Raw genomic sequence first — 22,314 nt, forward strand, 5'->3', positions numbered from 1 at the left:
ACATATGTTCATGAAAGGTATCTAGCTACAGGCACATCTGAAGACAACTCCGTCCTTATGTGTTTTTTCTTTGCGTCCATCTCAAATGCCCGCTATCTACTCAACATATTTATACATTTACTACGTCAGTGACTACCTGTAGAAATGCGGTTAGCATCAATATTATTTATGCAAATATCTACAAACATATTTAGTATCTTTATTTGAATTGGAATTTATCTAAAGAAATTTAGTTACTCATTGACTTTTGCGTGGTAAAAAACGGTTTGTGTGTGCTAAGAGCGAAAGGCATGTATTAGGAAATTTTTCTTCGAGCGGTGAAAAGAGATCACCGAATCCACTGTGTTAGCACATTAGAAACAAGTTTAAAGCAGGCATGCTTAACGAACGAAACGATATCATTTCGTTACGATAATCAACGTTAATAAACGAAACGAAGTCATTTCGTTTCGTTTATTAACGTTAAGAACGCCAAATTAACGTTAATTTGACGATCTTAACGTTAATAAACGAAACGAAGTGACTTCGTTTCGTTTATTAACGTTGATTATCGTAACGAAATGATATCGTTTCGTTCGTTAAGCATGCCTGGTTTAAAGAATAAAAAATTGATTCAGTAAAATAGTAAACAAAGCTGAGTTGTGATACAAATTATAAATAAAGATTTTATCAAAAATGAAAGAGAAGGTTGCTACTATAAGCCAGGCCACAGAAGATGCTTGCAAGAATAATAAGAAATTAAAGGTGAGTAATAATAAAGAATGTTGTTGTCTAAATTTTTTGTTTGGTGGAAGTTTCTACAAGCCAAAGCCAGGCCATCAAAGTACGTAACTGGAGGAGGGAAGGAACAAAAGGGAAGAAACAGATTTTCTATTGGATTCCGATCGATTTTTAGACTTTTTTGTGTATTTTTAAGCTCGTTCGATCTAAATGGGTTGAGTGCAAATAAAACGAGTTATTTCACCTTACGGCCCAACTAACAGTTAGTTTTAGTATGACAAGTGTACCACATTAGATGTTATCGTTTTTAATTGTAAAAATCAGTTTTTTAGTTTAATGACAAAAATCAATGTCTAAATTCCTATTTTAGCTTTAATGTTTAAATATCAATATCCGCCCCTGAAGCTGCCAAGGAAAGTTGGCGAAACGTTGGGCCGTAAGGTGAAATAACTAAATTAACAGTTAGTTTTAGTATGACAAGTGTACCACATTAGATGGTATCGTTTTTAATTGTAAAAATCAGTTTTTTAGTTTAATGACAAAAAACAATGTCTAAATTCCTATTTTAGCTTCAATGTTTAAATATCAATATCCACCCCTGAAGATGTCAAGGAAAGTTGGCGAAACGTTGGGCCGTAAGGTGAAATAACTCGTTTTATTTGCACTCAACCCATTTAGATCGAACGAGCTTAAAAATACACAAGAAACAGATTTTCGTTTGCGGAGACATTGTTATATTACTCTATTATTGCCCTCATCCGTTGCCAAGAGTAATTCTCAAATTTATTTTTAACATTCTTCTATATTCTAATGTTATTTCTCACCCTGCCTGAGACCTCGTATAGTTTCAAAAGCCTCGAAGGAACACTTCAAAATTCTGGCTAACCTGGTGGTGTTGCTCAACGTAATTTCGCACAGCAGTATAACCGGAAAAATGAGGCAATAAAACCAGACAGATGAAGTCAGTAGGAAAACAACGAACATTTGACGGCCCTCATAATGCGGTCATGAACTTTAAAGTAGAAGGGGGGGAAAGTTTTTGGACTATTTTGCTACATTTTTACTACTTTTACTAATGTCATGTGCGGAAAAAAGCCAATCTCGATATATCCCCACAACGCAAACGGGGACATGAAAGAAACGAGAAGGGAAAACAGAGAGACGACAAAGTAGGGAAAGCCGGAAAAGTAAAGAGAAGAAGAGGAAGAATTAAATAGAGGTTAACAGGAAGATTAATAATAAGGATAAGGACAAGAGCGGGAAGAGTAAGAGGAAAAGCGGAGACATTTACGGAAGAATAAAAGGGATAAGGAAGCAGGGGGAAGAGGAAATAAGAAAGGAAGAGGGTTTGACGGAGGAGAGCTAAGTGGATAGATAGAGAAAGTCAAAGTAATGTCTGCCGATTTGATCATACGACTGGGAGTATTTCATGTTTGTCTAACGTTTTCAGTATTAGCCAGAGCTGTTTAAAATAAAGTTCTGACAAGCCAGAGTTGCTTTTTTTCGCCATCAGGTAAATATAGATGCTCTAATTTGTTGAAGCATCGTTTCTGTAAAAACTCTGCCGCTAAATATTTTTACACCAGCCACTTCTTTCTGCCTTATCATCCTCCCTTAACGCTTGGTTTACATAAATAGATGTTAGGTATTCGAACTGTATACCGGCAATCCCGAGCTTTCGTATTATAAGTCTTCCAGATACTCATACGCAACTTCATGATATTGTTACGAGTATTAGCAAAACTAAGGGGTGCTGCTATCTCTAGGCCAATGCTAAGCAGTTACGTGAATTCGCATCAATAATTCAATCATTATGTATCTACATAAACGAAACAATAATTGCGTCTACACATATGTACCATGTACGTATACGAGCAGCGGAAAGTCAATGCACAAACACATGCATATATCTGAGATACTCCTGAAAGTATGCAATGAGAGAAGCTATAAAGTCGTGCAATTGTAGTTACAGCTGAGAAGTTTGAGAGCTGATGGCAACTAGTAGATTCTGGAAGCGCCTAGAAGATGCGAACGTTGAAATCAGAGAGTATAAAGGCAGCAAATGTAGAGGCGCTGAAATTCAGTTTGATTTGAGCTATCAAGCAGTATCGATTAAGACGCTATCTAGCGAGCCATAGCAGTATTATTTTGAATGTCAGTTTCATTTGAGCTATCAATCAGTTTGGTTATTAAGCCAGCCAGTTGCAAAGTATAAGTGTTATTGTGAAGTACTTTAATAAAGGCCATTTTTCCATTATTCAATATTGGAGTTATTTATTCAACAGTTTAGTGATTCGAACTTAGCAGTAGGGCAAATAAGAGGATTTGCAGTAAAATCGTTACAATATTGTTCCAGATCGTCAATAATCTCATTGACGTCAGCAGTATGTTTCCATATTCCTTAGTTGTGGACTAAAGCTTGTCCATTTCCCCTCACGACAACTAAATAAACCCTCCAACAAAGGCCGATGATATCAATATCGTCGGACACGCCTGTAATTCCACGCTTTTATATAACATTGTTTCAGAGCGGTTAAGTTCTGCAGCCAGTATTATTTTCTCCAGCATCAAATTAAAGAAGTCACACGATAGGGGGTCACCCTGTTTGAAAGCGCGTTTAGCTTCTAGAATAGCTCAAACTATTTCCGGGTCGGAAAATCAACAACAAATGATATTTGAATATCTCCACAGGAAATGCCTCATCAGATTGATGGCTTGTGATCAACACCTTCCCTGGGTGCTTGATGGCTCCCTTTGTCCAAGAGGGCAGAGAGGGTTTTCTCCATAATGTAAGCATTTTTTATAGGACCTCTTTCGGGAATTGAAAGGTTCCGTCTTTCTAGCTATTGGCTCAATTTCTTCACACTCACGCTTTGAAAAACCTACAGGACAACAAATAAGATGTAGAGAGGAATGAGCCATAATTAGAGAAATAAATCTTCGAGAGAGTAATAAAGCGTTCTGGATGCGGGTACCGTTGCACTGCCAAATTATGAATGGCGGATAGTATGGAAGAATGGCCATCCTCTTGATTTACGTGAATTTACGTTGAAGTGGAAATGTGATGTCGAATAAAGTTAACAACATTTGTATGTGATGATTTGGCAAACCAGTGAATCAAGCCGGCAATAATAAATCAACCAGTTAACAAATTTATTACAGTATTAGAGGACGTTTACACATGCACTAATCTACAATAAATCCATAATAGTTAATCTACGTCTTCACATATGTCCCATCCCTAGGAAATAGATTATTAGCTGTTTTCACGTTTTCAAGTTTCACGTTTCTATTTTATCTAGAGATGACACCCTATAGATGGTTCTAGGGCTAGGAAAAAAAATTGCCATCTCTTGAAGTTTTACACAAATTGTGACAGTTTCAAAAGAAATCGACAAGAATCACATGTGCTTATCTGCTCTTTCTGGCCAGTAACCACTTGAAGCTATCCTATCATACGCATGAATGCCAAATAAAATTATGTGTGTTTGATAACATTTTATAAATATGTAGATATGTACATATGTGAATTTTCAATAGAAATTTATGAATTCATTGTCACTTCTTTCAATTGTACCTAAATTATTGTATATTGATTATATTTGTTGTCAAACGAAACGACCTATATTGCCCATCAATTGAAGCAAGATCTGTTTAACAAATGCCTATTTCACATTCTCGAATGTCTAGCATACAGAGCACTTAAAATATTCATAGAGGGACTCCCGATGGGGGCTCGCCAAAAGTGAGATTAATTTACAAAGCATTTTTATAATCAAAATGAGATGCCCCTATTGAAACACCCTGCTTTTTATAACTACGCTCATTTACAAAATAAATTACTATGTTTCACGTGTTGCGAAAGTTGTGTACGGAAGATAAAAATAATATTATACTTTCAGGAGTATCTCAGATATATGCATGTGTTTGTGCATTGACTCTCCGCTGCTCGTATACGTACATGGTACATATGTGTAGACGCAATTATTGTTTCGTTTATGTAGATACATAATGATTGAATTATTGATGTGAATTCCCGTCACTGCTTAGCATCGGCTTAGAGATAGCAGCAGCCCTTAGTTTTGCTAATAATCGTAACACTGCCCTCCACCTAAGTCTGATCGTCCCGATCAGCCAAATCTCTCGATCTAAACGCTGCTAGAATCGCCTAATGTACCACTCTTCTATTTCGTGATTTCTCAATTGATTGTATGCGGTAGATGACATTACTGATCGTTTTCACAATTCTGTACGGGCATTCCCAACTGCACCGATATTTGGATGGAACACCTTTCCGCCGGTGAGGGTTGTATAGCAATACCAAAATTCCCTCCCGGAAACCTTACGAATTATTTTCCTTGTCGTACCTGTGTTTCATCATACTACTAATTATACTGGATCGTTCCCTCGCACTCTGTTGCTTGGCCAATGAACTACTTCGTAGAGCTTGCACTTGACGGATTGGCTTCGCATAATCAGTATCGTTTCCACGTTTCACAACAGTAGTGCGCTCCGGCTTGAAACTACCCTCGCATTCTTTCTCGGAAATTCGTTGCTTCGTTTTCCTGCGTCTTTTAGGTTTTGTCAATGCCAGTGTTTCTCTCGCAGGTACTTTTGATTTTGCTTTATTTGGCCCATCGACCTATTAACCTTTGCCTTTGACTTCCGTGGGTTTTGTCGAGTCTTCTCCACCAGTACTCGATTACTGCTGAATCCTTTCTGCAAACTGAAGTTAAGTGGCATATCCTGGTTCTTGTAACGCATCACCCTTTTCTGCATATCGATCTTGATGTCATGGTCAACCAAGAAGTGCACTCCCAATATGACCTCATCAACGATCTCCGCCACAACGAATTTGTGTAAAACCATGACCTTCCCAATTAAGACTTCACAGATCACTTCTCCCGGACTTGGTTATACTCACCAGTGATCGTACGCAACCTCGCTCCAGGTAATGACTTTACTCTCCTGTAGACCAAATCAGATCGAATCAAGGAATGAGATGCGCCCGTATCTACAGTCAGTACATGTTCTTTACCATCCACATTCCCTCTGACGGTGAGACTGCTCGATTTTCTACCAATTTGCAACACAGATATCACAGGGCATTCAATAAATGGATCTAGCTCTCGATCTCTACCTCTTACTCGCTCTTGCTCATCTCCTCCAGCTTTGCGTTTACGGCCACCCACATTGTTGGAACTATTATGACCAAGATCGCAATGACGTGCAATGTGACCGGACTCCCCGCATTTAAAGCATTTGATAACTTTTTCACTCCGCTTTTGCGATCCTTCCAGCGCCTCCAATATCTACCCACTCTGGCCTTTCTACTTCCACACGGCGTTTCTGCAAATGTTGGCTTTGGGTTTGCGTATGTCGCTCGCTTCGTTTCTACGGTCCGTATGCCATTCATAAAACTCTGGATTTTTACCCTCTCGGTGTATTCCACGGGTGCGTCCGCATTTGCAAGATGAGCCAATCTTTCAATATCTGAAGCAAACTCCTGCAATGTCTCATTTTCTTTTTGGTAGCGGTTTTGCAACTCAATTTGGAATATCTGTTTTCTATGCTCGCTTCCATAACGTCTCTTGACAGCGGCCATCAATGCTTCATAGTTGTTCCGATCTCCTTCGGGAATCGTCTGTAGGATTTCGGCTGTTGGCCCTTTCAATGGCACGAACAGAGCTGCAACTTTATCTTCAGCATTCCAGTTGTTCGCTGCCGACGTCTTCTCAAATTAGAGCTTAAATACCTGGAATGGAACAGAACCATCAAACGTTGGGGATTTTACCTTCAGAGTAGACGTTGAAGTGATTGGAAGGTTCAATTGTAACTCCTGAATCCGATCTTTCAAAGCATCCATCTCGGCCTCCACTTTATTTTGTCGTTTACTAACAGCCTCCAGCTGCGATGAGAATTTTGTTTCCTGTGCCTCCACCTTTGTTGAGATACGCTCTTCTTGTGCTTCGAGCTGTAATGTTATGCGTGCCTCTTGTTCTTTTAATTGTTCTGCAATTTGTGACGCCATGTGTGTTTTCTGTTCTTCCAATTGTGTTTCCATCTTGGATGTTATACGGTTCTCCTGCGATTCTAGTTGTATATATATGTCTTCTGCTCTTCCAGTTGTGATGCCATTTGTGACGACATTTCTGACATTTCTGACATTTGCGACGACATTGATGCTACTGTCGATGTTTGTGCAGATATTGCAGTCAATATCATGTTCAAGTCTGTGCTGGTAACCGTCTGCGATGTTTCGTTTTTCTCTTCAATTTTTGTTGTCTCCTCGCCATCAAAATCAAAGACATACTCTTTCACATCAATTCCTTCTGCTTCCATTGCCTCTCGTAGCCGTGCCTGAAGTTCAAGTTTAACGCCGCTTGTATTCAATCCACGGCTCTCCAACTCCTTTAGTTGCTGGATCTTCAATTCACTGAACTTTGCCATGTCCTTGTTGTCCTCTGGAATTTATTCAACAATTCCTCTTCTGACACCAATTGTAACGAACTTATAATCTTCTTATTTGCAACCCTCTGCTAAGTTCGAATCACTAAACTGTTGAATAAATAACTCCAATATGTAATAATGGCCTTTATTAAAGTACTTCACAATAGCACTCAAACTGTGCAACGAATAGCTTGCTTAATAACCAAACTGATTGTTAGCTCAAATGAAACTCTACTATTGCCCGCCAAATTGCGTGCTTAATCAATAACTGCTTGATAGCTCAAATCAAACTGAATTCCAGCGCCTCTACATTTGCTGCCTTTTATACTCTTTGATTTCAACGTTCGCATCTTCTAGGCGCTTCCAGAATCTACTAGTTGCCATCAGCTCTCAAACATCTCAGCTGTAACTACAATTGCACGATTTTATAGCTTCTCTCATTGCATACTTTCAGGAGTATCTCAGATATATGCATGTGTTTGTGCATTGACTCTCCGCTGCTCGTATACGTACATGGTACATATGTGCAGACGCAATTATTGTTTCGTTTATGTAGATACATAATGATTGAATTATTGATGTGAATTCCCGTCACTGCTTAGCATCGGCTTAGAGATAGCAGCACCCCTTAATTTTGCTAATAATCGTAACAATATAGACAGTGAGCGCGTAGTACTGTTATAGAATTCCAATCTGCTATGGGTCAGAAGGTTGGGGACGTATACGGTTAGATTTTGGATCTTTAATACAAAAACTTTCAAGCAAAGGCTGCGTATATTGATGACTTAAAACTTTTTGTTTGGAGAAATGCTTTGGGTACAAAAAGCATCTGTGGATGAATTCCAATAGTTGGGAAGGGTTTGTGTTGGATCAACAGCTCTGAGTTAGCTGAGAATTCAGTCGGTCAACAACAACCATATCCGTGACCCAATATCTTGGTACAGCGACATCGTAGGTAAGTGTGAGGCGGATATATTGACGCGAACCAGAAATGGCTGCCATATTTTGGATAACACAAGTTGTTGTAGCTTTAACGGAAATGAGAGTTGAAGTGGGATTGTGAGTAAGATTTGAAAAAGTGGTGGGAGTGCAACTGTGGGAGAGAGTGATTTGGTTAATGCGCTTATACTTTTCTATATTACGACTACGACTAAGCGTAGCTATATTTATGTGTCTACGACTGTGACTTTAATTATTACTACGAATACAGCATTGCTTTACGTTTTTACGGCAATAACCCGCTACGTATTGTACTGTAGTACAAGTTAACTGTAGTCCGCTAATACGCTGATACACTTTCACGCTTACACGCATTTCCGTTGTTACGCTAGTACGATCTTGGAACAGTTGGAAGTATGTTTACGATATTAATGTTAATCACTCAGGCAGTACTTTAGCCATTTAAAGTATTCGCTGGAGGCATAATTGAGTTTGGTTTATATTGAAAACTTACGTTTGAAATCAGCCTCCCTTTCTTCACTTCGCCGAAGCTTGACATTGACACCTGACTAAGAGTCATCATAATAACGACATATTATTTGAGGATGAGGGCACCACTAAGCTGCTTAACAACTTTTTGCTAATACGGCCCATACATGACACAAAAGCCATGCGCAAATATAAAACGACGAAATTTGTGCAAAGGAGAATTTTGACATACACGGCTCAAAAACACTGCGCAATATTCATTTTTAAACTAGCGCAACAAACGAATCATGTGTTCTAATTGCATAAAGAAGGCAAGTGCGGCTTTACTTCTTTCGATTGCATTAAAAAGAAAGAAAAGAAAGCAAAAGGGTAAACGGATTTGGTCACAATTGTGGTATAAAAAACGAAATGTATTGGGACAGAAAAAATTACTTCGGGAACTTGAGTTTACGTCTCAACGTGACTTTAAAAATTATGTAAGAATGGATAAAGAAACATTTGAAGTACTTTTGTCTAAAGTAGCGCATCGAATTAATAAACGAAACACTGTGATGAGGAAAGCTATTCCTGCGCGTCATCGTTTAACTTTAACATTGCGTTTTTTGGCAAGCGGCAATAGTTTTGAGGACCTAAAATTCCTTACAGCAATTTCTCCACAAGCTATCGGCAAGATTGTAAGCGAGACTTGTGATGCTATAATAGAAGAGCTAAAAGACTACATAAAGGTATTTGTTACATATTTTAAACAATTAGTACATTTCAATCATCTTACAGTTGCCAACAAATGAAAACGAGTGGAAGATGGAAGCAAACGCCTTTAACCAGCGATGGAATTTTCCCCACTGCATCGGTGCGATTGACGGCAAGCACGTTAACATAAAAAAACCACCTGGGTCGGGGTCGTTTTACTTTAATTATAAAAAGCATTTCTCTATTATTATGATGGCTGTAGTAAACGCAAATTATGAATTTTTGATGGTCGATGTTGGTGCAAATGGAAGAGCTTCAGATGCTGGTTTATTTAGTCAAACCAAGTTTTTCAAGCAGCTTAAAGAAAATAAATTACGACTACCAAAACCTGAATTGCTTCCAGGATATAATGAAAAAATGCCATTTGTGTTTGTTGCTGACGACGCATTTCCACTAATGGAAAATATAATGAAACCTTTCAGCCACAACTCCCTCGAAAAGAGTGATATAATATTTAATTATAGGCTATCGCGCGCACGTGGATTGGTCGAAAATGTTTTCGGAATCTTGGTTTCGCGTTTTAGAATCCTTTTGAATACTTTAAATTTCTCGCCAGATAAATCCACAAAATTTGTTTTGGCGTGTTGTTATTTGCACAACTTCTTGCGTAAATCAAAATGTGAAACATATTTTACTGCTGAGCCCTGTTCAAATGTGGAAACCACAGAAGCTTTCGAAACACCTGGATCGCAAGAAAAGGGAGATGTCTTAGATTCTTTAAGTTCCACAGCAATTAGAAATGCATCCGCAAATGCAAAACATATGAGAAACAAATTTAGAATATATTTTAGTTCTGTTGGCACGGTTCCATGGCAAGATAAAGTGTATAATAAACTCGTAAACAAAAATGCCAATAGTAATAAGCAACTAATATAATATGAATTAACATTTGTATTTATGAGTCAAAATAAAAAAATGTATGAACCAACCAGTGGTTAATTATGAGTACCTCAAGTTCCCTTCCCTACCAGAAGTAGTTACCATAGCATCGTACGCCGGCGGGTGTACACAATGGTAACAGAAATAAAAAGGAAAAATAAAATTGCTTTAGCGCAGGCAGTTGAAGTTATCTGAATTTTTTTTCTAATTGAAAACAGTTTAGATCCAGTACTCAGGGAACAGTACCCAAAACTTGTGGAAGAGGAACGCATACTCCCCAGGGAAACACGAGTCACTCTGGCTCAACTTCGTTCTGGATACTGTAACAGGTTAAACTCTTACATATCCAGAATCAACCCCGACATACAAAATGTACGCCCGCTTGCAATGTGTCCCCACATGACACCAACCATCTCTTTAATTGTAATGTGGAACCAACGCCTCTAACACCCCTTTCACTATGGTCCACCCCTGTCGAAACAGCAAGTTTCCTTGGACTCCCGTTAGAGGATATTGATGACAATTTGTCATCGGTCGCAGCTATTAGGTGGGGCGAAACATTGCTACAACAACAAAAACTAGTTTACGGGGCAAATTTATACCACCCGATTGAATGGAAGAAAAAATTTTAGATGAACTTAAGAAACCCTTTCCAACAAGTAAAAAAAGATGTCCAAAGTTCAGTGAACGCAGTGATACAAACCCATCGGTATGATAATTATGATTAAATTCTCTAGTCGCAGGGTTTTAATGTATTAGATTGTAAATCGGCTTTAACAGTAACACCATCCACAGAATAGGTGGTGCAGTTATGCACACAAATGTAGCTAGCAAATGTTTCACCTGCAATAGAAAAAAGATCGCATTATCACCTACAAATGCTGCAGGACATCTGAAAATTTTACCTAAATATATGGAGCCGAAAGATTGTGGCAATAAGATGAATTTTAGCTTTTTAGCGTTCTATTGCTGTAATCAGCACTCCTTATTTTCCACAGTGCTGGTAATTCACGATACAAGTCAAAAAACTGGCACCAGAAGCGTTTATTTTCCATTTTATTTATAATTACGCTTTTTCACTTTTATTGAATTCCTGGTACAAGCTAGATATGGTCTTTACGCCTTCGATAATAAAATTTTTAAGCGATGTTATGTTATCAGAAACCACAGGTAAACTGTATAACATTCACCACACACGAAGAAAAAGCATGTGCAATTTTTGCAGCATGCGTAAATATCAAAATCGTTTTGATTTTAGCGCAGTTCTCTGCGCAAATAGCGCAAACACTGCACACACCGGGCAAATCCTTGTGCAAATTGGTAATTGGCACAAGGATACTTGTGCCGTGTAATTGGCGTATAACTGATAATTATTTAACCCTAGACCGTCATCTTCGTAAAAACGACTTTGCACGATCTTATTTTTGCTGCCGATATGTGTTTTTTTTTTTTTTAATTTTAATTTGTAGTAATCAATAAGGAAACAATTGAACAAAAAAAAATTTAATTGCGGATATTATTTATACTCACACCCTTCTCAGAATGGATTTCAAATAAGTCGTAAGGATGACGTTAATGTTCAGAAAATAAGAATGAGTGTTCAGGGTATTACCTTTAATGGTCTCTTAGCGAGTATGGTGGGCGACGGTAGGTTAGGTTGAACTGGCCGGTCCATGAGGACATCACATAGACTGAATGAGTTCAGTAGTGTTACCAGAAGTTTATTTTATTTTTTTGTGGGTGAAGTTGCAAGAATGTATATAAAAGCAAAGAGCTATGTTATAGTTAGAGAGGAGGATAGAAATCGTACCCAAACCAGGCGGTCTGTCGTCATAAGGGATGCCCTCATTGAACCGAGTCGTCTCTTAATACACAAAAGATGCATATGATACTTATGTCGATGTAGGTATAGTCAGTCAATTGATTTTTCAATAATCGTGCAGCGAGTGCTGTAATTGAATCCAAATTAAAACGTTTCGATGAGATGAGACTTCTGTAGATTGTCTCAAGAGACTCAAACATAAACTCTTTTAGGATACCTGCATGTAAATTTACGAGTGTATTTGCTGCAGTGCTCAAGCGGCTCGTCGAATGAAAACTGTTTTCCGGTAAAGAGAAAAAATAATAGAAGATTTTTAACCTACTATATTTGCGGCCACCATAATTCACACTTAATCAATCATGCATATTCTCCTTTCTGCTCTGCTTTGACGAAGATTCGTCTTAAATTATTTGAATGTCAATAAATAGAAAAGTAATATACATTTTTGCATGTCTTTTTTGGGTTGCTCTTTGTGTACATACATACATACCACATATATCTCCACTGAAAATATATATTTGTTTGCATATGATTTTTGATGAATGTTGGATGTCTAAACAAGACACGCCGAAGTCAACGTCAGAGGAAAGCTTTCGACGCAAATAAATTTGCTGTTTGGTGTCTACTTTGCATAGAGGCAAAGTAGGCAATTGGTGAGCTATTTATTTCCCAGTTGCAGCTGTTCTTGCGCATAATGCACATGAGACAAGCCCCCTGAATTGTGAAGTCATATGTACATACATAGTAGATGAGTGCACGTTAGCACTCCACAATCAGGTATGCAGTATATTTATTTCCGTTCACAAAGTGGCGCAACGGCCCACCTACACGTGCGCCTTGGTCGTCGTATATAAATTTCTTGTGACGAGTTTAAAAAAGCGGCAGTCTTTTGATGAATACTTATTTAGCCATTAGCATATATTTGGTTCATGGGAGAAAATAGCAATAGAGTTAAACTGGCCGGTACGTAAGGACTTCACGTTTACTTGTACCGATAACCGATTGGTAGTCTCAACAGTAGTATGGCGCAAAAAGCCAAAAAAGGCGCATGCAATAAGTAGACACTGCCAACCCTATTAAAAAAAATTTGACGTATGTGTACTTTATATTCTGTCGGAAACTAAAATCAAGGACACTTTCCTTTTTAGTACTAAATTATCACTTATTCTGCGTTTTTGAATTCTCTGTAAAAAAAAGGGATGTGGTTAAAAACGGACTTCTTGGTTAAAGGCCGCTTGAAGAGGAGGTGGAAAAGAGGAGTATCATCCTAGAGCAAACGATTTTTACAAGGACACTATTACTCTATGTTACTTTGTAACAGGATCCAAAAAAGATTGCGCGCTGAACTAGTTGTTGTGTCATCTTGGAGGGAGGAGTGATAGATCCGATATGAAGTTCGGTAGAAATAAAAAATAGCCCTGAATGCTTGAAGTACAGTATTTTAATAAGCTGCCTCTCCGTCTTCTTGCTGCAAGCAGGACCAGCGTTTGACTTGAAGAATATAAGTACCTGATGAGAGAATCAAGCAGTCCTTGAAATTGGAAGCCATTTTTTAGAGACTAAGTAACTTTTCTCTCTAAGTCCACCAAGTTAAATGTTGTGTGCAGCCAAAATGCCTGATGCGAGGAGGGACGTAATTGTGGTGCGTAATCTGGAAGCAAATGCAAGGCCGAAGTGCTCACTCAAGGAAAATGCAAATAAAAGCACTGACAGGAATTTTCCTAAGAATTCCTCTGGTAATGCAATGTTTTCTTCTGCGAGATATAAGGTGACATGTTGCCTGGATGTAATCCAAAACAAGCATTATACTTCATACGGCTTAATAACGATGTTTGGACTTTTAGAAAGTTGTGAGTTTTCAAAGGCTTTTACAGATATTCTGGTACATAGACCCGTTTCTGTTGTATTTATTCCTTAACGTTTTGACGAACCTTAAATGGAGGGCTCCCGTAATCAGCTCCATACCGTCAATTTGTTGGGGCATCAGTTTAATTCGGAAATTTGAGTCGTATCGTAACATGCCAATCTTAAGCGTAATTGACTCTCAAAAAAGTATATTTGTCGGTCGGCAGGCTCAACTTGACTACAAAAGTTTTTTTTTTAATACCTTTGCATGATTTATTTCTCACAGTTTTGTTGCTTTTTAGCTAAAATTTTGCAAAAGTGGGTGTGTGTTTTGCTGTTGATCTATTAAAATTACAAACATTGTAAAAAGGAAATAAGCAGAATAGCGGAAAGTTCAAAGAATATTGTATTAATATTGCATATATGCTTGTACTTGTTCATGTACACTCGGGTTGATCAATTTGTAGCAAAAAAAAAAAAAAAAAAATTTGTCGTCCTTTTTTCGACATTGTTCCCAGAAAATTTATATTCTTTATAAAATTTCAAGAACAAGAGTAAAATTAGATGCTTTCAATATGTCCCCACATGACACCAACCATCTACCTCTAACACCGCTCTCACTCTGGTCCACCCTAAATAAACTGGACTCCCGTTAGAGGATGTGATGGGGCGAAGCACTGTATCAAAGATGTAATAATTTGATGGTGGGGCGACATAAAGCCAATGGATACAGGGTCAATTGACCTTATAACTATTTCAAATTAACATATGGTCAATTTTAACTTTGCGACCGATGACAACAAAATAATTTCATGGTGAGGTGTCTTAAATTCAAGGGACATACGGTCAATTATCCTCATGAACACGTCTAATGGCATTAATGTCAGTCGAAACTTTACACACCAATGACAATAATTTAATGCCGAAGTGACATAAGGTCTACGGTCATCAGGTCAATTGACCATATGACCACTTAAAATTGCCATAAGGTTAATTGAAATATTGCACACGTATCAAGGACCGATGCAATAATTTGATGGTGGTGTGACATAAAGTCAACGTACATAAGGCCAATTTAGCTCATGGGCATATGAATTGGTCACAAGGTCAATTGGCTATTTAAAGTGGCTATAAGGCCAGCTGACTTTGTGACTTTCGTGAACTGAAATATTAAAATTAAATTATAGTTAGAATAAACTAAAAAACCATCTTCTTATGGCTAAACGAACTAAAAGTTAGAAAATAATTTTTAATCACAAACAGTTTATCTGACAGTATGTGCAGGTCAAATAATTTACCATAAATAATTAGCTCAAAATAACTTTACTTATAATAAAGTTCAAGTTATTAACAGAATAATTAAATTCTTTACGAAAAGTGGACCATTATTGTAAGTTATCTTATTTATGGTGTGATTTATTTGAAATGTATTTTAATGAATTTTAAGAATTCTTGATTATTGTGCAGCTTCTGTTTTAGTTCGAATCACTCAACTGTCGAATAAATAACTCAAATATTCATTCCTTTATTCTCGGGATTCTCTTTCAATATGCGACGCGCTACACTCAGAGTTTTTTGCGAAACCTTTGCCGAGGGGCAAGATTTGAATTCTAAGGATTTTAATGTTGTTTTTCTCGGGCATTGAACACAGGACATTTGGTGTGGTAGCCAAGCGTGTTAGCGCCATATTACGATTACCATTTACATCTCTTATTATTTGTTATTTGCGCTGAAGGACTTCCTTCCTTAGAATTTTACGTACAATTCCCGTTCTGCTACGAACCTGCGCATATAAAACGTACCCAGCCTAATGTATGTGTGAAATCTTTATACAAAATAAAATTAAACTAATAGAAATAAATGAACTGAAACAATATTACAATTAGGAACATTTGAAAATATTTGCAAGATAAACGAAAATAAATATAAACTCGTAGAGAGCAATGGACGCACACAAAAGAGTAAAAATAAAAATTAAATAACAGACCGAGTACATTAAATTGAAATTAAATAAAATCTGAAGCAGAAGAAACGTGGCGACACAAACGCGAAAATTAAATTGTATGCAAAATGTAAATAGAGCAAATATTTAAGAAAATTGTTTTGAAAATTGTCCGAAGAGCGCATCACCACAAATAAATTTGTTCGCGCGGACATTACAGAGACGGTCAATGAGTTGACAGTCTGCGCGAGATATTCGAAGAAATCGGTTGAGATAAAATAATAAATTTTCAGAAGATTTCAAATATTAAGAAATTAATAAAAAAAAAAAACTTAAAATACACAAAGTAAATACTTGAAGAAAAAAAGTATTTATTATAACAAAAAAAATTTTTAAAATATATTTAGAATGTTAAGAGTGACTAATTTTAGAATAAAAGAATAGCATGTCAAATTTTGTTACTGTACTCAAACACTAAATATATATTGTTTGCAAAAAAATCTATAAGTTTTCGTTAACATTAATAAAAGCGGCGAAAAATTTCCGTTGAGTTAAAAAAATAGTGTAAACTTTATTTTCATATCGTTAATAAAATTTACAATAAAGATTATATAACTTGGTGCGCTTTGCAAAGCGCAATGGATTCGGATAAAGTCGTACGCGCTATGGCGCGTTGGTGGCAGGTAAAGTGCAAACAAATCGTTTTATTTGAAATGTTAAGAGTAAATATGTAGATATTAACAAGAAAACAAGTCTGAGTTCGGGTAAAACCATAAATTATATACCCAGCTGTGTGTTCTCATATACACATATTAAGGATATAATAAAAAGGCAATGTTACGAACAATATATGGTATGAAAGCTGTGCAAATATCATCTTCCTTAAGAACATGTACAATTGTTACTATCAAAGAAACAATGTTCTTTCCAAATATCATTAAAATCGGGTACTTTTTGTTCTACATTAGCTCTGCTTTGGGCTTCAACTAAAAGAAGCGGACTAGGACCGTTTATATATCTCTTTTACAAATTTTCGTATTTTGCGCTTACATGATCTGTAAAGATTATATACATAGATACGTGAAATAAATACACTGCCAATTTCTCGATGGCTAAAACTTAAAGCAACTGTTTAAAAAAAAGGGCGTCACATTTTCTTATCTTATATAACCATAATTTTGCAAAATCGCAATGTGATACTAACGGCTTGGGGAGTGCCACGAAATCCCAAAAAAACAAGTAAGAACGGGACTGTCTTCGGCTGTGCCGAAGACTTCATACCTTTCATGAATGGGGCTGAACAATAATTTTATCCCGTTCGTAATCTCCGAATAATCGGATGTATAAGATAAGAAATATATAGTGAACAGATCTACATACCTTAACGATTTTTAAGATAAATATAAAATAAAAAACAGGTATGTACTTTGTGTGAGGATGCAAAGTTTCAGGTTTTTTGTGGTCTGCGTTAAAAACTATGACTACGAATCACGTATTTCAACAATATATGACGTAAACGTAACTATTTGATGAAATTTGATGAATTTTGAAGCTTCTAGCCATAAAAAGGGGGCAAAAATTAGATACCACCGATCTCTATGATTTTTTCAGACAACAATATATGCTATATACGTAAGCATATAGTGAAATTTGAAGCGTCTAGCTGTTAAAAAGGGGCAGAAATTGCGCAAAGTTTCTTAACTGAACAATCGGTTGTATGAGATATATACTATATATACCACCGATCTCAATGATTTTTTCAGACAACAATATATGCTATACACGTAAGCATTTGGTGAAATTTGAAGCTTCTAGCTGTTAAAATGGGGAAGAAATTGCGCAAAGTTTCTTATCTGAACAATCGGTTGTATGGGATATATACTATATATACCACCGGTATCTATGATTTTCTCAGACAACAATATATGCCATACACGTAAGCATTTGGTGAAATTTGAACATATCTAAACGATTTTTAAGGTAAATATAAAATAAAAAATAGGTAGGTAATCTGTGTGAGGATGCAAAGCTTCACGTTTTTTGTGGTCTGCATGTAAAAACTATGACTACGAATCACGTATTTCAAAAATATATGACGTAAACGTAACTATTTGATGAAATTTGATGAATTTTGAAGCTTCTAGCCGTAAAAAAGGGGTCAAAATGACAGTTTATATGAAGTATATAATATATATAACACCGATCTCTATGATTTTTTCAGACAACAATATATGTTATATACGTAAGCATTTTGTGAAATTTTAAGCTTCTAGCTGTTAAAACGGGGCAGAAATTGCGCAAAGTTTCTTATCTGAACAATCGGTTGTATGAGATATATACTATGTATACCACCGATCTCAATGATTTTTTCAGACATCAATATATGCTATACACGTAAGCATTTGGTGAAATTTGAAGCTTCTAGCTGTTAAAATGGGGCCGAAATCGTAAAAAAATATATATATATTATATATATATACTATATACCATCATATATATATTATATATATCACCGATCTCTATGATTTTTTGACACAACAATACATACTATATACGTAAGCAATCGGTGAAATTTGAAGCTTATAACTGTTAAAATGGGGTAGAAATTGCGAAAAGTTTCTTATCTGAACAATCGGTTGTATGAGATATATACTATATATACAACCGATCTCTATGATTTTTTCAGACAACAATATATACTACATACGTAAGCAATCGGTGAAATTTGAAGCTTATAGCTGTTAAAATGGGGTAGAAATTGCGAAAAGTTTCTTATCTGAACAATCGGTTGTATGAGATATATACTATATATACAACCGATCTCTATGATTTTTTCAGACAACAATATATGCTATATACGTAAGTATTTGGTGAAATTTGAAGCTTCTAGCTGTTAAAATGGGGCTAAAATTTGCGGAAAAATATATATATATACTATATATACCACCATATATATACTATATATACCACCGATCTTTGTGATTTTTTCAGACAACAATATATGCTATATACGTAAGCATTCGTTGAAATTTGAAGCCTCTAGCTCTTAAAATAGGGCAGTAATTACGAAAAGTTTCTTATCTGAACAATCGGTTGTGGGGGATATATACTATATATAAGACCGATCTCATAAATTTTTTCAGGCAACAATATGTGCAATATACGAAAGTATATGGTGAAGTTTGAAGCTTCAATCTGTTAAATTGGGTAAGATATTACAAAAATCCTCTTTTTCTGAAAAATCGGTTGTATGGACGATATATGCTATAGTGGTCCGATCCGGTCGGTTCCGACAAATGTCTAATCGGACACCCAAATACACCCGCTCACCAAATTTTATCAAGATATCTCAAAAATTGAGGGACTAGTTTGCATACAAACAGACAGACGGACAGACGGACATGGCTAAATCAACTCAGCTCTTCAACCTGATTATTTCGGTATACTTAATGGTGGGTCTATCTATTTTCCTTTAAGGACTTACAATTTTCGGTTTCGTGACGAAATTAATATACCATTTCATTTTCATGAAAGGTATAAAAAAAATACCCAAACACAAAGTCGTTTTTGTTTTTATCGGCCTATTGATAAATCATTCAAGGTTCGAATCGAATCCCCAAAGAAAAAAAAAAAAAATACCCAAACACATAATTCCCAAATTCAAAATCCCCAAAATCAAAATCCTAGTGATATGATAAACATCATGACCGTGTAAAAAATAGCAATATATTTTTCCTCTTCCATTCATATTTATTTATGTATAACTATATATTCACGTTTTGGCAATACATATTTTTACTTTTCCATATATAGGACTGCTAGTCGCTCTAATTCGAACAAGCTAACAGAAGCGCGTACTACGCAGAAGGACTTGGCATGGCGTAGCCCAGGGTTATTTTTTATAAGCCTTTTTTGGTCGCGGCGATTTTAAACCTAATTTGAATTTATTTCACACATAAAATGGGGATTTTGTGTTTGGGGATTTTGATTTTGGGGATTTTGATTTGGGGACTTTGTTTTGGGGATTTTGATTTTGAGGTAACGTGGTAGACCCAACGGCTTGTAAAACTTTTAAATTTTATTCTACTAAATGTGGGTTTATGCCACGCCCACTATCCAATATTGTATTCAATTTATCTCTGCACTATAATGTTATTCCACTGGCCAAGTTTCATCGCTTCACCACACCAGTATTTGTTGATGCATTCTCGTATTTTACGAAATTTTCGATACCGAAATATTTTCCGTTCATATATGCCCCGTGTACTAGATTTGGTGTAGATATCTCAATTTTTGCTGAAGTTTTTATAGGAAACTTTTTAAGCTATAAAACAGTCGGAATACTAAATTTCGTTAAGATTGGGAGATGACCTAAAAAGGCGGGGTGGCACGCCCATTTTAAAAGTTTTCGATGGTGATAAGTTTGATATAAAAAAAGTCTTTATATCTAGATTCCTTCGTGCCATTGCCAACAACTGTTATCCAATCAAAGTTATATTAGCTGTGTTTTTTTTTACATCTATATACATATACGTTTAAATATTATATGGACTGCTAAGCGTTAAACTTTATCTACACTTCTGAAATTGTTGCGCAGAAAATTAAAAAAATAAAAAATAAATGTAAGGCGCGATAACCTCCGAAGAGATCTAAGGCCGAGCTTCTCTTCCAATTTGCGTCGTGCTCCTCTTGATTTTTCCCTACAAATTGGCCGGACGGGACCTACATGTTTTATGCCGACTCCGAACGGCATCTGCAAGGCAGATGAGTTTTCACTGAGAGCTTTTCATGGCAGAAATACAATCGGAGCGCTTGCCAGACACTGCCGAGGGGCGACCCCGCTTAGAAAAATTTCTTCTAATTGAAAAATCTTATTTCTAAAATTTTGATGTTGCTTTGCCCAGGAGTTGAACCCAGGGCATACGGTGTGATAGGCGGAGCACGCTACCATCACACCACGGTGGCCGCCCAGAAAATTAGTACTCCTAAATTTCAACATGCATTATACTCAGAAGCAACTGAAATATGTGTCTATGTATTACTTCTACAAAAGGTATGTGTCCGTTATTCACTGCAACCGATTCAGCTATATGTTATATACTACGGCCAACAGAGGTGTATGTCCCCGCTTTTCGATACAACATGTCCTGTAGCTAGTTATTTCACCACTGCTGCTAGATGGGTCTCCTAAACATTATCTAAGGCCCGGTTTTTCAGTACAAGTTCAACACAGTTTGTCAGTTAAACTACGAATAAACTTATTCTGCAGATTTTCAGTCTACTTCAACTGAAGTTTAAGCTGAGCTTAAGCGGCCGATCTGGCTGGGTTAAACTCTAGCTAACCTGTCGGTGATTTGCGTTCGTTCGGAATGGCTTCGAATATATCCAACAAGCATTTGGGCTTGAGTACCATTAGAGCTCATGTTGATAACTAGGCATACTTCTAAAATCTCAAGAGTTGTTTCGACACAGTGGCTCAACTCGAGAATCATAGCGTACTCAACAAAAGAGGGCATTTTTTATAAAGCAAAAACTGCTATTATTTAAGTTGAACAAATTTAGTTAACAACTTGTGGTTCTTTAATTGGACTCAAATGTAAGGTCCCATACTACAGTATTTTCACGAAAATAAAATAAAATATATACAATTTATTTTTGATTTATTACGCTTCATTACTGCTATCAACCAGGTGTTTATTTCTCACAATAAACAGCTGTTGGTTTTGGTGGTACCACCTTGGAGATTTTTTTTTTCAACTCCACCTCAACCCGATATCCAATGTAGGATAACAACTGGAGAAGTATGTTAAATATTCATTTGAGAAATGTACATTTATCAAAATCTCTCAAAGATTGGATAATAGTGTTATAATGATAATAATGTTTGAAATCAATTCAAGAACTCTAAATTTTACAAATCTTCTCACTTCCGAAACTGGATATATATTTCACTGGAGAATTTTTTTCCCATGTTTGTTGGGTAAATAAAATCCATCTGTTGCCGTACCTACAAATAATAGATAATAAAAAAACCAATGTTGCCGCACAAAAAAGCAACCCCAAAGGAGCCTTAAACTGTGACTGAAAAACTGCTCAGTAGTTTAACTGGAGTTTAAATTTTACTAGAGTTTAAGGAAACTTAGTTTAAGCTTAGCTGAACCAACTACTAAAAAACTGAGCATATGTGAGGATAAAAAGTTTTTTTTTACCCGAAAACGTAGACGTATATAAGTGTGTAGGAAAAATACGGCTAATATAAGTAATTAAAAGTACACACTGGGTATAAAAGGTATAGGCCAAGTGTGGTTGATAAGTTAAGAATATAACACAACTCCGTATATGTTTCCCACTGCAGCAGGGCTAGGAAAATCGTGAAATGTGAAAATCTTTATTAAGAAGTGTTTTTAAAGGAACATTTTAGAAAAGCGCTACAGATGGTACACCTGCAGTGAAAAAGCTAACTATGAGTCAACCTTAA

General features: G+C 36.4%; 1 protein-coding gene across 3 annotated transcripts in view; it reads left to right on the forward strand.

Annotated features, from left to right (window-relative positions):
* The first annotated feature begins 267 nt into the window (after window positions 1-267).
* The window catches only part of LOC137237643 (facilitated trehalose transporter Tret1-2 homolog), a 41,300-nt gene continuing 19,253 nt past the window's right edge, over window positions 268-22,314 (forward strand). The window contains exons 1-2 of one of the 3 annotated variants that reach the window (XM_067761517.1): window positions 268-363; window positions 592-744. In XM_067761517.1, the coding sequence (XP_067617618.1) occupies window positions 676-744 (69 nt within the window). In that variant the 5' untranslated portion in view covers window positions 268-363; window positions 592-675. Of the gene's footprint in view, window positions 364-591; window positions 745-15,800; window positions 16,520-22,314 lie in introns of those variants that run through there. The other 2 variants (XM_067761519.1, XM_067761518.1) reach the window with 2 other exon arrangements.

The sequence above is a fragment of the Eurosta solidaginis genome, chromosome 1 (assembly GCF_040869045.1).
Source record: "Eurosta solidaginis isolate ZX-2024a chromosome 1, ASM4086904v1, whole genome shotgun sequence".
Lineage (NCBI taxonomy): Eukaryota > Metazoa > Arthropoda > Insecta > Diptera > Tephritidae > Eurosta > Eurosta solidaginis.